Source organism: Phyllopteryx taeniolatus, chromosome 11 (assembly GCF_024500385.1).
Source record: "Phyllopteryx taeniolatus isolate TA_2022b chromosome 11, UOR_Ptae_1.2, whole genome shotgun sequence".
NCBI classification, from domain to species: domain Eukaryota; kingdom Metazoa; phylum Chordata; class Actinopteri; order Syngnathiformes; family Syngnathidae; genus Phyllopteryx; species Phyllopteryx taeniolatus.
Window position 1 is genome coordinate 5,281,243 of NC_084512.1, and position 19,454 is coordinate 5,300,696.

Sequence of the window (19,454 nt, forward strand, 5' to 3'; positions counted from 1 at the left end):
TTTAGTGTTTTAACGATTTTCAACTGTATGAAAACCAAGCGGATGTAATAAAAATTGGGACATTTTGGCAAAAAAAGAACAGGGCATACAAAAAACCGAGGTTCCACTGTATATGAAATATGATGAGGCGATTACACATTTACAGTATATGGCTCCACAGTCGTAACAGCCTTCAGGCGCAAACCATAACTGCAGTGTACGGCGCCCCAGAGGGTGAAAACAACTATTTTGTGTGCCCAAACTACTATAATAAACAATTTCGTGCGCACGAAGTACTACATCACGAAATAGTTATTCTCTACATACGAAGTAGTTGTTTATGCTCACGAAATAGTTACAGGGTGTGCACGAAGTCCATACTGGACAGGAGGGTAAATCGAGCACACCGTCTTTCGAAGTTGAAAGTCGAGGCAGAGTTGCAGTTCCTACAAACACACAAAGAGTAGCCTACTGCTCGCTGTAACAAAGTAGCAAACATAAACCCAATCAAATAACTGCCTAAATATAGAATAATAAGATATTGACTAGAACATGATAAGAAAATAATCTTACCCTGAAGCCATTGTATGTGTCTTGCAGTTTCGGCTGTGTCGTTTGTCCGTAAGAGTGCGTTCGATTTGGTTACCCTCCAGTACGGAGCCACGGCTTCTTCGTGCGCACGCAGTAACTACTTCACGCGCACGAACAATTACTTCGTGCGCACGCTGTAACTATTTCGCACGCACAAATTAGTAGCTCGTGCGCACAAATAAGTAGTCGGTTTTTTTTTTTTTACATGTCACGTCTGGGGCTCCGTAACAGTGTGGCCCGTGACAAAAATGAGTTTGACACCCCTTTAACCTGACACCAATCAAATGTGCAATGCGTGAACCTTCTTTGTCATGTGAAACAGTGGGACACGACACAAAGGAGTAAGAGGGCTCGGCGGTGTCTTTGTAAAAATGTAATGTCAAATAAATACTGTACAGAGGATGTTGGTGTCTCAAACGAATAACTGAACTGAGCTGATCACACCATACCAGCATTTAATGGAAAATGTGATCTTAAGAGCCCTCATCTTCCTTTGAGAATAATAGAAGGATGCAAGTGCCAATTTGACATTCTTCAACTTCAATTCACTAATTAAACATGCTCAAACCAATTCATCAAGTACTTCTAAATTATTTTATATAGTGTACTGTATATGAGTTATCTTGAAAAAAACTGCAACATCACCGCCTTTTGTTAAAGGTGAGAAGACAAATAGTTTAGAATATTTCAGGATTTTGCATTTTTTGGCTATGCAGCCGAAACACGTCCACATTCAGAACCAAAACAAGAGCAACCTGAAATAAGCACATCTTGTAGTAAAAACATATTTAAAGCGGTTTACATGAGGATCATTAATGTGATATGTTCACTAATTGGACATTGACACAGAACAGAATTTGGAGTAAACCATTTCTGCCTTTAAAACTGAATCATCTTGATTATGATTATGAAGAGAAATTTAGTTACGATTTTCATTGTATATTTTCTTTCCATTTTGGCAAGTTAGAAAAGCTCTATATCAGACCAATTTACGATTATTATTAGTAGTAGCTGTAGTAGTAGGATGTGGGTGTCACAACCCGTCCACTTTTGACACCCACACTTTTGCCTTTTTGTTTTTTTAATAGCAGTGTGGGCCATGTTAAATATTTTTACAATATGCTGCGGGCCACAGAAAAATGGAAGACGACCACAAATAGTCGTAGTTTAGACACCCCTGCCTTAAGGGGATGTTTTCTGGTCAGCACAGTGGAGGTTTTTACTCAGGTGACTTCAGGCACAAAGCGGACTACAGACCCTTTCCATGAAAAGGTTTATTTATTTCCATAATTCCATTCAAAAAGTGAAACTTTCATAGATTATAGATTCAGGGCCCACAATTTAAATAGTATTTGTTTATTTTTACATAATTTGGGCTTCCAGCTCATAAAACCCCGAAAATCAGGAATTCCAAAAATGTGAATACTGTGAAGAAATCACCATTTACTTCTCAGTTTTTGTACAACGTAATTACTCCTGATCTACCCTAAAGGATTGAGAGAATAAAACGAATATTGTAAAACAACTGTTTAAGGCACAGCAGTGTGGATGGAGCACACTGTGCTGGCAGGATATGAAGGACAAGAAGACAGGAAGCACATTGAGATGCCATCTGTTGTCAGGCAAGAATTCAGAGGAAAGTGTCAATTTCACACAAACACACACAAATGAGATAAAGGAGCTAGCATGCAGTAACCAAGTGTATATTCAATGTACGGATTAGAAAGTGAGAAAATAATTCTAATGCACTGGTATAAATGGAGTTAGATAAGTATTTGGACAATTTCAGACTATTCATGCCTTTATCTTGATAAATTACTGCAATTGGTTTGAAATAAAACAATACAAATGTGATTGAAGAATAGATTTTTATCTTTATTCTTGGAAGTTTGACAAAAATATGGAATTTATGATCTTGGAATGGATTAAGTCCTGTATCATTCCATAATGGGATAAAAGCCAAATTTATAAATGATTGATCGTGCCAAAGACTCTGTTAACAACTGTTGAACGTGTTCAGACAATTGCCAATTAATTGTTTTCGGAAGATACAATTAATGTTTGTAAATTTGGCAGGTCTGGATAAAAGTCATTTTTCTTAGAATAAAAAATCATTTTTATCATTTTGGAAATGAGCTCTTCACTTGTTCAACTTGATTTTCATCCAAGTTGTGCAAAATATTGTCACGTACGTGGTTAAGGCAAAGGCGAGGAACGCAAGGCAAGAACATGGTGGACCCAATTGCAGGGAAGCAGGGAGGCAAGGCAGGAGTGCGGGAATCTCAAAATAATAATATTTCATCACAATGATAAAAACAACTGGCGACTATGACATGGCAAGACATGTGACAACGACAATGAACCGACAAGAACTGAAAGAAACCAGGGAACTAAATACAAACAAATTGACGAGACAACGAGGAACACCTGGACAAGACACGAGTGGCTGGAGAGAGCTGATTGGTCGACACAAAGTAGACGAGAACAGGTGGACACAACAACCTAATGAGCACACGACAAACATGGAACACAGGAAAACATGGAACAAAACTAAACACAACCCAAACCAAAACACAGACCATGACAAATATAGTCAATCTTACAATTATACTCACTTTGTCGAAAGCTCTTGTAAGTTCTAAATATATTTTTGTGTAACCTCTTAAAATCCAAAGGCTACATTTCTGAAATAAACACAAGCTAACTTTTCAACCACAAGCCCAATTTTTATTTCATATTATGTGCATTCATTTTACATTATTGTATAAGCTTACTAATACTGTAAAGTCCAGGAAGTAAGTACGAATATAATAATAGTGAACCACGGAACAATAGTATTGATTAAATGAGCCCAATACAATGTTTATGAGATATATTCCTTTACTTTAGCAAGATAATTACTCATACTGAAGAGGACTATATTGAAATAGATCATTAAAATTCTATACAAAAACTGTTTACAAGAAGTGATTGGGAAGTTCTATCCTTTCAGACACCAATAAACTACAAAAGAGGCACTTAATAGTATTACACACACTCTCACATCCACATATACAGCATAGATAATACATCCATCCATCCATTTTCTTTACCGCTTATCCAAACTAGGGTCATATCCACATAAACAGTATCGATAATACATACAGTATGCAAAAAAGTGAACCAGTTTAGCCCATGTGAACACATTTCACCTGAAACATTTATTTATTTATTTTTTACAATTTTATCAAATGCATGGCTGTGGTACGTCAGCCAGCAGGAAGAACACTACGGGAAGTCAATAAAGGCGTCATCTTTCCAAACACTAGCATCTGCCAAATTATATTTAAAAATGAATTTGCTAAGGCCTGTCTGGCTGAGCAAAAGACACTCTTCCTGCGGTGCTCTGTCTTATTTATAGTAAAACCCCAAAAACGGCGATCTTGCCAACCTTATGCAGAATATACAGTACATTTAGACACTCAACAGAGCCTAGGATATAAGACTACTATTTTCACTCTGGTATAAGGCGCTGCTCACGTAAAACAAATAAAATAAGAATTAAGTCTGTGTTTTTAGTGCATGTTCATAATAGAGTATGAAAGACTCACATTTATGGGCTCATAGTTCACATACAATTCACTATCACAGTCAGTTTGTCATTTAGCCTATGTGTATATTCACTCTTGAAATGGACATATATTAACTATAAATATGTGAATCCTACAAAGTATAGCTTGCACTTGTATATACAGCTCTCTTGACAGTATATCAGCATTTTGAAGTAATCTTACAGCGCTTTTAACGGGAAGACACAGATTGTCCCAAAAAAAAAAAAAAAAGTTCAGCACACATATTATTCAACTGTTATTTTTAGCCAGTTGGGGAGTCCAAGTCCACTGTTTGCCTCAACCGATCTGAATATCACATGTTCTCCTCTTCGCTACTTCACAAAGGGCCACACTGGAAATAAAATAAATGTAGAATTACAGAAAAAGACAACTGTAGTATCATGTGGAAAAAGTTCTGTTACGAGGGTAAAACGTAGTAACAACGATGTAAGAATGGTTGGAATCTGTCCTCGCAGCAGTTCTGATTGTTTACGCTCATTCTACAACTTTATTCTCATAACATTCCAACTATTCTCTTGTAGTAATACTTTCTTATTGTAAATCTGAACTTATTGATATTGTTTGTATACAGAATTGTACGACTTTATTTGCATAATCTATTTTATTTTCAATGCAGCCCTCATACTCCATATTAGCCACAACACATGACAGACTGTAGATTTTAAAAGTACAATTGAAACTCCTCCAGTAGCAGACTTGACTTTTCTATTCAGGCAAAAAAAAGATACTGTCTATAGTCTTTGACAAAACAGACAAACACTATTGATAATGTGTTTGTAATTAATATTTAGAGGTACTGTACAGCATACTTGACATATGAGTGTCATTATTAAGGATCTGTAAATAGTTTATGGTTACAAATTTGGTGGTTACCCCTTGTTTATTAGTTGGTTATTTAATGAATAGATAATTATGTATATAATTGTAATTCAAAACAAATTTACCTACCAACTATTTTCAATCATAAAAACAATAGTAGATCCTGTAAGCCATGTACTAAAATTTTGATCTTGCGGAGATATTAAGTTTTAGATTAATCAAGACTGGAACGTGGAAGGTTTCATGAGCCGCAAAAATACATTTGGCCATTTTTGTGTCATTGACCTGCAGTTATTTATTGCATTAATCTGTTTAGAATGAAAGTAGCTAACTCACTAAAAATGCATGGCCGATCTTAAAAGGCTATATAAATACCAGTGAGCCACATTAATCTGTCTTTACTAGTAGGTGTGCAATGTCTTTACAAGTAACAAAAAATATAAGTTTCAACTTGCATCTACTATTTTAACAGGGCTCAGGCACAAAACCTGAGTTTCACATTACCGGTACTCTAAAGTATATAGAATGGATAAAGTATTGCTATACGTTCTTAGCCTACTCAGGTTTGTTGTTTTACTGAGTTTTAAAAGTAAGAATAGAAAGGTTCTCCCTGAAATCCCGCTTCACACGTTGTTATACAAAGTAGGCTTTGTCCAGATTCATTCTGGTCCCTACCGTGGCTCCACGTTCAGGATTTGATTAACTGTATCGATGGCAAGCACCTGCTTCAGAAGTGCTCCAAAACATCAGAAATCAAGTTGGCTAAAGCTCCAAATCACCAAAAAATATAAGGGCATCTTTAGTCTTGTGTTCAAATGTCCCTGATTTAGGCCTGAACAAGTTCACATGGTTGGGGTATTCAGTCCATAACATTTAGTTTTTCTTGTCCTGTCCTCGCTAACATTCTTGAGCACAGCTTAAATTAATCAACAGCAAATACTGTATGTGTTTATCATAAGCCCTTAGGATATTCTACTATAACTAATAATGATAAATACAATAATCTACAGTATGTCTTAGTTTTATCTTTAATAATATGGGGTCCTAAAAAGCTACAGAACAAGCAGATTTTTCTTCACGTTAATGCCTGTATGTCTACTTTACTTTTTAAAAGTCAGTATCAGTCAAATGGCACCTTACAAAGGAACAACCTCGCTGTAATCATTCCTCCCTAGCATCATAATAAGTGCTCCCTCCAGTCCATCCATGTTGGAGCCCAGTGGTGTGTATCCATTCGGGCTTCTCTCCAGCCACGTCGCAGCATCGTGAAAAGACACAAGGGTCCCGCTACATGCAGAGGAAGGGATGAAGTTCATCTCCTCCCTCCTCTGTGGTTCCGGTGTGGGAGCAGGTGCTCGGATCCCGCTGCTGCCAGCCCCCACACTAGCACCAACATCTCCGCTTCTAGGTTTGGATCTCTTAGGTGGCGGACCCCAGAGGAAGGCGTGAGCAGGCCTGTAGTGCTGGCGGGCGTAGCGCAGCAGCCGTCTGCGGGCGGCTGGCTGACGGATGGTGTATACAAAGTATTCCAGGATGCTGTGTTGCATGTTGGGAAGTGTGTTGTGGTGTAGCGACTCCTCCAAGAACAGGCGGACCAATGGCGCTTTGAAGGCCTCGTAGCCGAGCTCGCCCAGCGACTTCAGAATGCGGGTAATGCGCAGGTAGTTGTGCTGTGACCTTCACAAAAGAGCGACATAAAGACTATTGCATGAGTCCATGTTTTTCATTCTTGCATTACATGAATAACAGGGGCAATTCTGGATTTGGAGCAGGGGGGACCACAAAACTGGCCCGGGGTGGGGGAGATTATTTTTGGTGGGTAAAATTTTCAAAAGAGGGACAGAAATATTGTAGAAGTAGCAGTAGTAATAAAAGTAGGGGCAGCCATAATTGAAAAAATAAATAAAAATAAATTAAAAAATGAAATTCTGAATACTGTACTGTACTTCCAAAAGTATTAGACCAGTGACAGGGTCCAACATGAACAATTACCTGGGACCACTATGGGACTATAGTTTACATGGAGACTTTTTTTTCATTCCGATTGAAATCAATCCGAATGAAGACCTCTGGTCAACTGTTTACATATGGCGTGATCTTTTCCAATTGTGTGCTCCATTTAATCAGAACAGCTGTGTGACGTGCGCAGATTGACATAGACGTCACGGCATTTATCAAGATGGAGGTGCGTCATCTATTTTGCACAGTAGTTGGGATTGGTTGGCTTGATAAAAACAAGTTACAAATACCATCCTTTCTCATGTATAATGCGCATTTCCCCCCCCCCCAAAAAATTGTCAAAGTCAATAGTGCGCATTATACATAGGTATAGGGGCAAACGGGGGGACTTTCACATTTTATAAATGTATGCCGCCATCTAGTGGTTATGAAGAAGCTGTACACTTTCATTCCCATATGACAGGGGTACGTATGACTGCATATATGTACAGTTGTGCTCATAAGTTTACATACGCTGGCAGAATTTGTGAAATATTGTTTTTTTTAAATACGACTGACTGAACAACAATCATCATTAATTTCTTTATGGTTATGTTTTGTTTAATGATAATGCTTTTCTGAAATGCTTGGGTAATCAAACATGAGCACAACTGTGTTTTCTAATTTACAAAATAAAAGTAGGGCTGTTAATTTCAAAATAAGAGCAAGTGAATAAAAAAAGGATTAGGTGTTCAAATAAAGTGCTAAACTTCAGAATAATTCTTTGAAAAAAAAACCGATTAAAATACAGATAGTTCATGTTTTGATCATATGGGTAGAAGCAAAACCATGCATTGTAAAAATGATTTATACATAGGTAGAAGGGTTTTCCACAATTTTAAGGTCAACTTTGGGGGTGCGTATTATACATGGGTGCGCATTATACACGAGAAATTACGCTAGTTAAAAACAACATCTCCGTGGCATATGAGCTCTGGTCGGAAGCCGGCATATTAACCTGCGTAAACAATGACATCACTGCGCATTTACGTAAAGACAGAGCATGCGCAGACAGTGCGCATCCCGGCACAATTCCGATTCACAGTTTACAATGACGAAAATTTTGTTCTGATCGCTTTGGCAAAAAGGAGAATTCGACCCTGGGAAACCTAATGAAATTCCATTCGGATTTGGCCTGTTTATTGCGATTGAGGTGTTTACATTTTCATTCAGATTGGGCTTCTAAATATAATCAGAATTGACGGCTCCATGTTAACCCCCCTTATGTCAGGCCACCACATAGTTTACAGATTTTTGGTTCTTTAATAATTAATATTCAATATTTTGAGTTTTATCCACTTCAATCGATCAAGCCATTTTATCACATTACGTGCATTTTTTGCACATCAGGTTAAATCCTTCCCACTAGGAATGGCTTTAACAAGATATAAAGCCGGGGAAAACTAAATATCGGCGTCTAGCTCTGTACCTTGCCACTTTCACAGTCAGCTAGCTGAACTAGTACTGCTTGCTTTTTACAAAGGAGAGAGTGTGGACATTTTGAGGGGCTTCCTCGATCACCCGCATTCAATGAAGCGTGGTTCAATGCGTACATTGCTCATGTGCATTGTGGAGACAGCGCGCTTATCGGGTTCATCCACAGGTACATTATGAACAGTGATGCCGGTAGCGCGTTACTCCAAAATTCCGCCGTTTTTTTCCTTTGATTTTAGCGTTTTTATGATCGTGAGTAGCCAAAATCAAAATCAGGATTAAATTTCAATTAATCGCCCAATCTTAGCCAGCAAAATATGAGGTAGGATGAGGGGCGGAGCTGACTTGCATGAGACTGCCAGCCACTAAAGTTCAAAGATGTTGAGACAGAAAGAAAAATGGTACATAAATATGCATGTCATTTTTTATCCTTGGGGTATTTTGATGAAAGCATGTCACAGAACCATTAGATTATTAAAACCATTATAAAAGCTGACATAACTCTCTTCTTCTTACCAAGCTCTCAACATTTAACTTCTCTCGCAAAGCTGTGAGCTGGATTGAATCATATCTGCATGACCGAACACAATCTGTATCAGTTAACAACTGCAGATCAGAGTCTCTTAGGCTAACCTCTGGAGTCCCTCAGGGATCAATATTGGGCCCCCTTTTATTTAGTCTTTATATCAACGATTTGCCCACTGTTTGCTCTGAAGCAGAGTGCGTAATGTATGCAGACGACAGTTTTCTTTGTTCATGGTTGCTCCAAAGATACTGTTGCTGCTAAACTCACTAATACAATGTCCTGTGTCACAACTTGGTTGCAGGCGTGCTGTCTACAGCTAAACGTTTCTAAAACTGTAGGCATGTATTTCACTAAAACAAATAGAGTATCACCTGACCCCGACATACTTGTTAATGGAGAAAAAATGCAAATTGTCAGCCAATACAAATATCTTGGGTTAATAATAGATTACCAGCTTTCCTTTAAAGCCCATATTGACAAATTGTGTAAAAATATCAAATTAAACCTCGCAAATTTTCGTGCAATTCGGAATGAAATGTCAACTGAAGCTGCAAAAATTTACCTGCATTCGATGATTCTTAGTCACTTTAACTATTGCATAACCAGTTGGTCCCAGGCTGGTCAGAATGCAAAAAAACCATTGGAAGTTTTGTACAAACAAGTAATTAAAGTGATGGATAAAAAACCAAGGCACTATCATCACTGTGCAATTAAAAAAAATATAGTCTTTTAAACTGGGACAGTCTTCACATATTTGCAGATTTAAATTTGATTTATAAAGTACTGCATGATTTGGCCCCAGCTCCTCTGGCTGAGTTCATCAGCCAAAGAAACAGCTCTGAGCGTGTCACTCGAGGCTCTGTCAGAGGTGACTGTCTCATTCCTCTGCGCAGGAGCACTTTCAGTAAGTCAGCCTGGTCAGTGAGGAGCGCTGGTGAGTGGAACTCAGTACCTGAGGAGGTTAAATTGCTTACAACATACAAGGCCTTCACAAAAAAACTGAAAATGTGGCTAGTTAACACCTATAGCTGCCAACACTAAAAGACAAGTATGTTATGTTGTCTTTTTGTTATGATCAAAACAATTATGGTTTTATTCTCTCTTAATAGTATAGTTTGATTATGTATCCTGTATTATATTGTCTTGTAGATGTATTTTACTGCTTTTTTACATCATGGCCAGGGGACTACAGATGAAAACTAGCCTTCTGGCTAATTCTGGCTTTTTTAACCATGTGTACTTCATGTGTTTTATGAAATTGCATTGTCCCCTTTCAAAAATAAACTGATAAACATAAACATAACGAGAAGAATGATGGTTTTTTTCCAGTTTTATGCCCCCCGTCTGTGGAACAGCCTGCCGGAGCACATCAGTACGCAGAGAACGTTCATGTTTTCAAGAACAGGCTCAAGAATCACCTTTTTAACTTAGCTTTTAACTAATATTTAATGTACCTTTTAACGTACATTAGAACTGTTTTATTTTGTTGTTCTCAATCTCTGCAATTGGCTGGCAACCAGTTCAGGGTGTACCCCGCCTCCTGCCCAATGACAGCTGGGATAGGCTCCAGCACGCCCGCGACCTTAGTGAGGAGAAGCGGCTCAGAAAATGGATGGATGGATGGATGTTTTCAATGTTTTAGTATTATTTATCGTATTTTATCTTTATTTCTATGGTATTTTTTACAGTCTTAGGTCTTCATTGTACATTTGGGTTTTATGTAGTATGTGTTTTTATGTATGTTTATAATTATTTTAGTATCTTTCAGTCTTTCCTCAGAGGGAGCCCTCTGCACTGGGAGCTGGAAATGACCGTGGCCATGGTCCTGCCTCATGGGGTCCTCAGTCGCCATATGTGGCTCCCCTTGCGCCACTACACTGGGGCTCCATGCTGGTGTCCTGTGGCCGCGGTCTGCTGTCTCCTCTTAATGCAGACGGCTTCCTAAGATGCGTTTCCCACTTGCTTTCTCTGTTCCAAGCCATAGATCATTGCATTATTTTCTTAGTTTTTAACTCTGTGAGTGTGTGTGTGTGCGTGCGCACGTGGGATTGAATTTAACTTTGTCAAGCACTTTGAGATGCACATCACTGTACGAAAAGTACTACTTCTACTATAAATAAGGTTTGATGTGATTTGATAAATTGTGGGGGGGAAATGCTTGATATAAGGTTTAAGGTTCAAGGTTCAGGTTGCGCAGGAAGTAGAGATGCTGGTGGGCTTTCTTGGCCAGTGATGAGGTGTTGCTGGTCCAGGAGAGGTCCACGGTTATGTGCACTCCCAGGAACTTGTTGCTGCCTACTCTCTCCACCGCAGCACCATTGATGTTCAGGGGAGCATGCTGGGAGTGCGCTCTCCTGAAGTCCACAACAATGTCCTTGGGTTTTTCCACATTTAGGGAAAGATTTTTGTCCGTGCACCACCCGGCCAGGCGGCTCACCTCACTCCTGTAGTCTGTCTCTTCCCCGTTGCTGACGAGACCCACCACAGTTGTGTCGTCTGCAAACTTGATGAAGAGGTTGGAGCTGTATGTCAGTGTGCACTCATAGGTCAGCAGGGTGAAGAGAAGGGGACTCAACGCACAACCTTGAGGGGCCCCCGTGTTCAGAGTGATGGTGCTGGATGTGTTGCTGCCGATCCGTACTGCCTGCGGTCTCCCTGTCAAAAAGTGCACCAGCCAGTTGCACATCAAAGTGTTGAGCCCCAGCTGGTCCAATATATAGATCAATTGTTGAGGGATGATGTTATTGTTATTGAATGCTGCGCTAAAGTCTATGAACAGCAGTGTGTGACATATGAGTCCTTAGAGTCCGGGTGTTTGAGGGCAGAGTGGAGGGCGGTGGAGACGACATCATCGGTTGAACGGTTGGACCGATATGCAAACTGAAAGGGGTCCAAGGAGGGGGGTAGGGAGGACTTCATGTTGTGCATGAGTAGTCCCTCGAAGCACTTCATCAGGATGGGAGTGAGTGCTACCGGACGGTAGTCATTGAGGCAGGAGGGAGACGACTTCTTCGGGACCGGGATGATGGTGGTGGCTTTGAAACACGTGGGGACAGCACCCTGACTCAAGGAGGTGTTACAGATGTCCGTGAAGACATCTGTGAGTTCAGCTGCACAGTCTCTCAGAACGCGACCAGGTATCTTATCTGGGCCCGGGGATTTTCGTGTGTTGATCCTGTCGAGAGATCTTTTCACGCTGTCCAGGGTCAGTGTCAGCACTTGGTCACCAGGGGTGGTGGAGTCTTGTGTGCAGGAGTGCTGTTGTGTGCCTCAAAGCGAGCAAATAAGTCATCTAGCTCATTTAGTAGGGAGGTGGAGCTGTCACGGGTCTGTGGTGAGGGTTTATAGTCCGTAATGTACAATTGCAATCTAAATTGTACAGTTTAGATTACATTGGTCTCCTGAGGGGAATTGATTACCATTTGTTCGATTCTGTGTTGGGAATAACATGCTTCATGGGTTTTCTCCGGGTACTCCGGTTTCCTCCCACATTCCATGATAAGTGAATTGAAGACTAAATTGTCCGTAGGTATTCATGTGAGAGGGAATGGTTGTTTGTTTGCCCTGCGATTGACTGGCAACCAGTTCAGGTTGTACCCACCTCTTGCCCAAAGTCATCTGGAAAAGCCGCCAGCACACCAAAACAATACTTTGAAAAATTTTTCTTTTTTTTTTTTCAATTTTTCTGGTTATTTTGTGCTCTTTACTTAGAGATCCTATTGACTTTGCAACATGTCTCGCATTAGAGACAATTGCTTCATCTACACAACAGTGTTTCCACCAGGTATAGTTGCATATTACAGAAACTTCCCGAAAGTGCAGTCAGATCCATCGTGTAGATGATGTTATAATGTGAAATCATTTGTGCACTTACTCATTAAGGTGATGGAAGCGCTCCTGCCAGTTGGAAGAACGAGCAACATTTCCGCTCTTATCAAGTAGTTTGATGCCATAAAAGTCCAACATCAAGGAATAAGCTGCCAAGAACCTCCGCTTGGCTTCTCGAGTGCTTTGGAATTCCTGAGGAGTGAATAATGACAGTTACAAATGGTAATTTACATTTCTGTCTAAATATCAACCAATATAGCCATATTAATATTCATGATCGGCATCATATCACTCACACAGGGAGATACTTTGGAAGACTTTTGTTTCTTATGAATTCCTTGAGCAATACAAAACCGTAGACATACTGCTCATACATAATGTGTTGTGTGTGTGCATGTGTGTGTCTTACTTTAATCTCATCCTGAGTCAATTCATGTGCGTAGAAGTTTAGCCCTTGTTCTCGTAATGGGAACAGCCTTCCACCCAACAATTAAAGAAAAAAAAAAAAGAACATTTGTTCATAAACAAAGTACAGAATCTCAGGATGACTGTCATTCATTCCAACTTTTCTGTGGAGTTAACAATTTCAATTGGTGCCACACACATGGAAAATTACTGACTGTAAAATGTGAAGTGTGTCTTACCACTGAATGTAGGTGTGATTGTGCTCCAGCTTGTCATAGTCACCCCTCCACCTTGTCAAAATCTCTTCTATATAGATACCTAAAAAGACAGTGTACATTATAATCAGAAATGGACATTTAGCTGGATGTGTGGAATCACTTCACTCATCTTCTGGTCTTTCCAAAGCAAACCCAACCTTTCGCCAAATAAAAGACAATAATGCCTGAGCCAACATCGCCCCTCTCTATACAGTCAATAGGTCTTGTGCACATAGTGTATGTGTATATGTGTGTCTGTCTCACCATCGGGTACGAGTGGGATCTTGTTAAGGTAGAAACGCAGGTTACGGTACTCGCTGGGTTGCCGGGACTTTTTGTAATTCTGCACACACAACAACAAAAAGTCCAAAAGTGAATAAATAAATTTGACAGGGGTAATTTTGAGAGAGATAAAAGTGAGAGATAAAAGTTCTCCTCAAAAAACATACCGAAAATGTACAAAACTGTGACCCGAAAGGTACAGACCATACCATGGTTTACCTCTACCTTCCCACCTCTTATATATATATATATACATACATACACATACATACACACACATACTGTATTGGTACGGCTTGGCTGTGGCTGGCTGGATGTAACGTCATACCCAAGGTAATTTTTGTTGTGAAGCTCACGTGCATTTTGTCAACAGATTCTCCACGCTTCGCTTATTAGATATGAAATTCTAAATATAGTTAAGAATTATTGTTACACCGTGTACTTTTTTTGTGAAACATTATGTGATATGACATGGCATTTTTGATTGGCTGTTACATCTGCGACGTTGTGACACCGTTCACCTGCGATTCAAAGTTCCAATCACAGTAAAACTAGAGGCCAGCAGTCACCCACTCATGAAAACTAGTCACAGAACCCCACACACTGCGCAACAATTCAGTCCAGTTCATCCATATCCTCATTGTGTTCAGACTTTTGCACACCTGTATGTACACTTACAGTGTATTGTGCGACATACAGTCGTTGTGTTGCACATCTACATTCTAAAACAACCAAAAACAAAGCAACATATTCTCATTGCTGTGTTTGTGTCTGCATTTACCGGATAGCAGTGGCGGTATTTGTACAAGTCTCTGGCAGCATAAAAACTCCTCTTCATCTTTGGAAGAAACTCTGGAGAGTCAGTCAGCTGCAGGAGGAAGAAAAAGAAAAATGCAATAGAATCATATAAAAGAAGATAATCCAGTTTCTGGGCGAATAAATTAATGAAATTTATCGCGATCATAAATCTGGATGAATTTCCCGTCAATCACAGTGGTCTGATCTGTTTGTATTTCCTCAGTCAAACATGTCAGAAATGTGTGTGACATTTGTGCTTATGCTAGGTAGCATTAGCTGTTCAGCAAAACAGCAATCATTCGTGTCATCTGTCATACTGTTTTAAATATGACCATGAGGAGTATTGTGGGCAGAAGACATTTGAGTTGAGTATTCAGTCCTGCTAATTTTTAGATCATTAAATGTATTGTGCATTGTATTATATTTTACTCTGAAACTATGTAATTGGTATTGTTATTAAAAATGATGCAAATTTGCAAGTAGAAAAAATGTTAACACCATATTAAGTATGATATTTTGACATTTATAATATTCACATTTTAAAAGGGACTAGCGGGGTTGGCACTGGGGTATGAAAATTGCTGCGATTGCAATTCAGCATGCGATTTTTGGTGGTAAGTTTGTTGTATTTGGCATTATTCACTAAATGCAAGCAAGAAATCATTATATACTATGACCAACCGAACATTGGATACAGCCACTACAGACAATAAACAACTCTTTCCAGCAGGCCAGAACTAAATCCATCCATCCATTTTCTGAGCCGCTTCTCCTCACTAGGGTCGCGGGCGTGCCGGAGACTATGCCAGCTATCATCGGGCAGGAGGCGGGTTACACCCTGAACTGGTTTCCAGCCAATCGCAGGGCACACATAAACAAACACTAAATGTTGTGATGAATTCATATGAATAATAACATCTTTTTTATAATATTGAATTGTGATTCGTGGCTCGTGCATTGATGAAGAAGGTGGCTACTTAGCTGCGAGAACTAATGACAATTGCAGGACACATTGACCATCGCCATTTCAAATGTAGATCGCGATATGCTTCAAGCAGCGGCTTTGCTACCTCGCAGCTGGCAAAGCCCATGAGCCTGTCTGTTTAGCCAGCAGCAGCTGGATCGAAATGTTTCACGAAGCGAGGGAGGAAAAAACTAAACCATGAACACCGCTCACACACACCAGAATGAGCGTGCTCACTTCAGCTTCTATCAGGCAGCTTTTGACATGGCCGATTTTGAATCACCAGCGTGGCTGACGTGGGCAGTATTCTCTTTTCCACATCCTGTTTCAAATAGCCATTGGCGAGTTCATGCATGAGGCTTGCAAAGATGTGGCACTCGCCTGGTGTGTTTGTATCATTTTTAATCAATGACACCATAATAAATTAGCCATTTTTCAGCTAGCTGTTGTTCACGCGAGATAGCTGTTGTTCATATGATAGTGCAATCATATATGACAGCAATATAAACTAAAATACAAATTTGAACAAAGCAGTGTTTGGAAACTACTACTACTACCTAACAGCTACGATATATAAAATATGAGTTCATACTGTCACTTTAGTAAATTCCTTTGTCCACACAGACTATGCAGTGTCTCCAGTTGTTTTTTTCTCCCCCAAAAGTTGTCATTTTGGAGGTGGGGGGAGTCCTCCCGACAACGACAATATATAAAATATGACTGATTACTACCACTTTATAGTATTGTACATTCATTTTTCCACACCAGCTATGGAGTGAAGTTGGTTTCCACTTCTGCCTCTGACATCACACCAACACGGTGGCGTGTCGATTTTGGCGATGAAAAGAGGGTGTTCCAAATGCAATTAGTTATTTAGCAACTGCTCCAAAATGGATTGGTATTATTGGAAAAGACTGCCATTTTCATTTTATTCAGCAAAAAATACATGAAATCAACTTGTGAGTGAAATATGGACCATTAAGACCCCATACTTCCTTAAAAGCATCTTTATTGTTTATTATGGGTCTTGCATACCTGCAAAAACACTCAGTCATGATTGTAAATTACTTCACTGTATAATTTTATATTTGCCTACATTTGTTGTTCTGTTGGGTAAAAATTGTTTTTGTATTTTTCTATGTTCATCTTTTTCATTTTCTTTAATTTACTTATTCCATAGGCTCCAGCACGCCCGCGACCCTAGTGAGGAGAAGCGGTACAGAAAATGGATGGATGGGTGATATAATTGAGATCGGACAATGTGAAAAAAAATCTATCGTGATGTCTTTATTGTGCCAACTCACTGAGCCCTAGTTTCTACTCAAATGTCAACCAGCTTTAATCATCCTTCCATCCATCCATTTTCTGAGCCACTTCTCCTCACTAGGGTCGCGGGCGTGCTGGAGCCTATCCCAGCTGTCATCGGGCAGGAGGCGGGGTACACCCTGAACTGGTTGCCAGCCAATCGCAGGGCACATACAAACAAATAACCATCCACACTCACATTCACACCTATGGGCAATTTTAGAGTTGTCAATTAACATACCATCCATCCATCCATTTTCTGAGCCGCTTCTCCTCACTAGGGTCGCGGGCGTGCTGGAGCCTATCCCAGCTGTCATCGGGCAGGAGGCAGGGTACACCCTGAACTGGTTGCAGGGCACATACACACAAACAACCATTCACACTCACAGTCACAACTACGGGCAATTTAGAGTCTCCAATTAATGCATGTTTTTGGGATGTGGGAGGAAACCAGAGTGCCCGGAGAAAACCCACGCAGGCACGGGGAGAACATGCAAACTCCACACAGGCGGGGCCGGGGATTGAACCCCGGTCCTCAGAATTGTGAGGCAGACGCTCTAACCAGTCGTCCACTGTGCCGCCTAGCTGCAATCAAATACATAAAATGTAATGTTGTAAGAAAAACGCAACCAGGCCAAACATTATAAATCATGTTTCCTGAGCTCTTGTATTATGGAGTATACTGAATACTCTATACTGAATAGCCACAACATTTTGACCTTTTGCACTATACAGTGTAATGATAACAATACAAGAGCTGTATCTACAGTTTCACCTTTGATAAGGTAACAAACACAAATTTTTGCTATTCAAGGCTGTCAGAGATATTGTGCTTGTAGTTTGTGGTGGTGTAAAACTGTAAAAATCATAATGATACCAGAGACCTGTTCCAAATTCATGTCTTTGAGGTACTCAAAATATTAGACACAATTACAGTATATTATAATGCAGTACAGTTCTACACCACTGCAAACTACAAAATGCATATTGTTAAATGCATACCTCTCAGTGTCAATCAAAACTGAGCATTATTATATTTACAAAGGAAGAATATTTGGTACAACAGCACACATATAGGATGTCAAGAGTTTGTGCAAGCATTATGTTAAAATCAGTTTTCGACCCCAAAGAAGAAATTCCTTAAGAGACCGTTATGATTTGTTTGAGAGTAATGTAATGTGAACAATTTGGGATTTTTGGTTCATATTGTAATGGGTGCCTGTCGTGTTCGGTTTCGTGTTCAGTACAAGGAAGTGCTGCGATGTTATGTTTCGTCTCACGTGAAGCGAATATGTAATGTAGGAAGTTCACAACATAAGTATTGCTGTCAATAAAGAAACGTTTGAATTCTTTTATTTTTTTAAATATATATAACGTAATATTGAACTGCATTGAAAGATTATATCCCAGTTATTGTTCGTCTTGGTCTGCCGACTCTTTTCACCCGTGTGCTATCGTCACCTAGCTAAACTCAGCCGTACCTTCGGGGGCGAGTCTCCATTGTTTCCGGCGGCCCACTCGTTCTCCACCGGGCTCACGCTGTCGGAGATGCCGCTGTCCTCTTCTGCCGCCGGCTGGTCGCTCTCCGAGTCCGACCCCCACGTCGAGTCGCATTCCTCCACGGTGCTCGGCTCCTTGAGTCGCCAGTTGCCCAACAAATTGCCCATTTAAGATCACGCCGCGGCGGCGCCCGCTCCCTCAGGGGGTTCTCCTCTCCTAATATTACATTTTTAATATTATAATGGGCCAAACTGACATTTGTTTGCAGCTACCGAGCGCCGCCGACTTTCCTTGCATTCTACCCAGCGTTGAAATGCCAAGGACAAGAAGATTTCAAGCCTAGCAACGAGGATGCGTGTTGATATGTGAGGGTTGGTTATTGTGCTCCATTGCCCAATAGGAAAAGGACTCGACGATCTACAATAAATAAATTTATATTTTATGATGTGTGACGAGTTACTATAGCATTATACATATAAAATAACTTAGTACTTTAGTACTTCCAGATGGGGATTGTGTGTGTGTGTGTGTGTGTGTGTGTGTGTGTGTGAGAGAGAGAGAGAGAGAGAGAGAGAGAGACAAAGTACATTCGACACACTAAAAAAAGCAATTTAGGTACAACTGCAAAAACTAAACTATATTTAAAAAAACTGACACATACAGTAGACAACATGTTTGTTTCTATTATTATAAGATTAAATAATGCTGACCGGTATTTAACGTGATTATTATTGTTTGTCTTTTTTTCCCCCTCCTTCAAGACGATGATGCGATGTGTAATCCAGTTTCCTGTTAAAGGATTCCTCTCCATCATCCAGCCTGCTGCTGTGTGTGCCATTAATCACTGCCTGTATACAGTAGCTGTCCAGTAACAGCAGCATCAGGACCGGCGCTGCGTCACGTGACTTTACAGTCAGCCAGTACAGTGACAGAAAACTACTCCTACCCAACCCCCACACCACAAACTCAGATTTTGGCATTCAAACAAAGACAAGGGTAATCTAACTACAATACATTGCTCTCTTTCTCTCTCTCTCTCTAATTTATTTAAAACACCTGTAAAGGCTTCTTGAACCTCAAGTGGTCTCAAAGTCGTTGTCACTAGCTTCCATCATCTTGGGGCAGACTGGTGACTTGACTTTTGTTCAGAAGACAGT

General features: G+C 40.0%; 1 protein-coding gene across 2 annotated transcripts; it reads right to left on the reverse strand.

Annotated features, from left to right (window-relative positions):
- Positions 1 to 3,275: 3,275 nt before the first annotated feature.
- LOC133485729 (opioid growth factor receptor-like protein 1) lies at positions 3,276 to 19,149 on the reverse strand. Of its 2 annotated transcripts, XM_061789937.1 has the most exons (8): positions 19,008 to 19,149; positions 18,279 to 18,513; positions 14,512 to 14,598; positions 13,713 to 13,791; positions 13,431 to 13,509; positions 13,196 to 13,262; positions 12,833 to 12,978; positions 3,276 to 6,677 (listed from the first exon to the last, which is right to left on the reverse strand). In XM_061789937.1, the coding sequence occupies exons 2-8, from the start codon at positions 18,462 to 18,464 to the stop codon at positions 6,137 to 6,139; spliced, it is 1,185 nt and encodes a 394-aa protein (XP_061645921.1). In that variant the 5' UTR covers positions 18,465 to 18,513; positions 19,008 to 19,149; the 3' UTR covers positions 3,276 to 6,136. The 2 variants fall into 2 exon arrangements, with proteins under 2 accessions (XP_061645921.1, XP_061645920.1); XM_061789936.1 differs by lacking the exon at positions 19,008 to 19,149 and having other exon boundaries at positions 18,279 to 18,827.
- Positions 19,150 to 19,454: the final 305 nt, after the last annotated feature.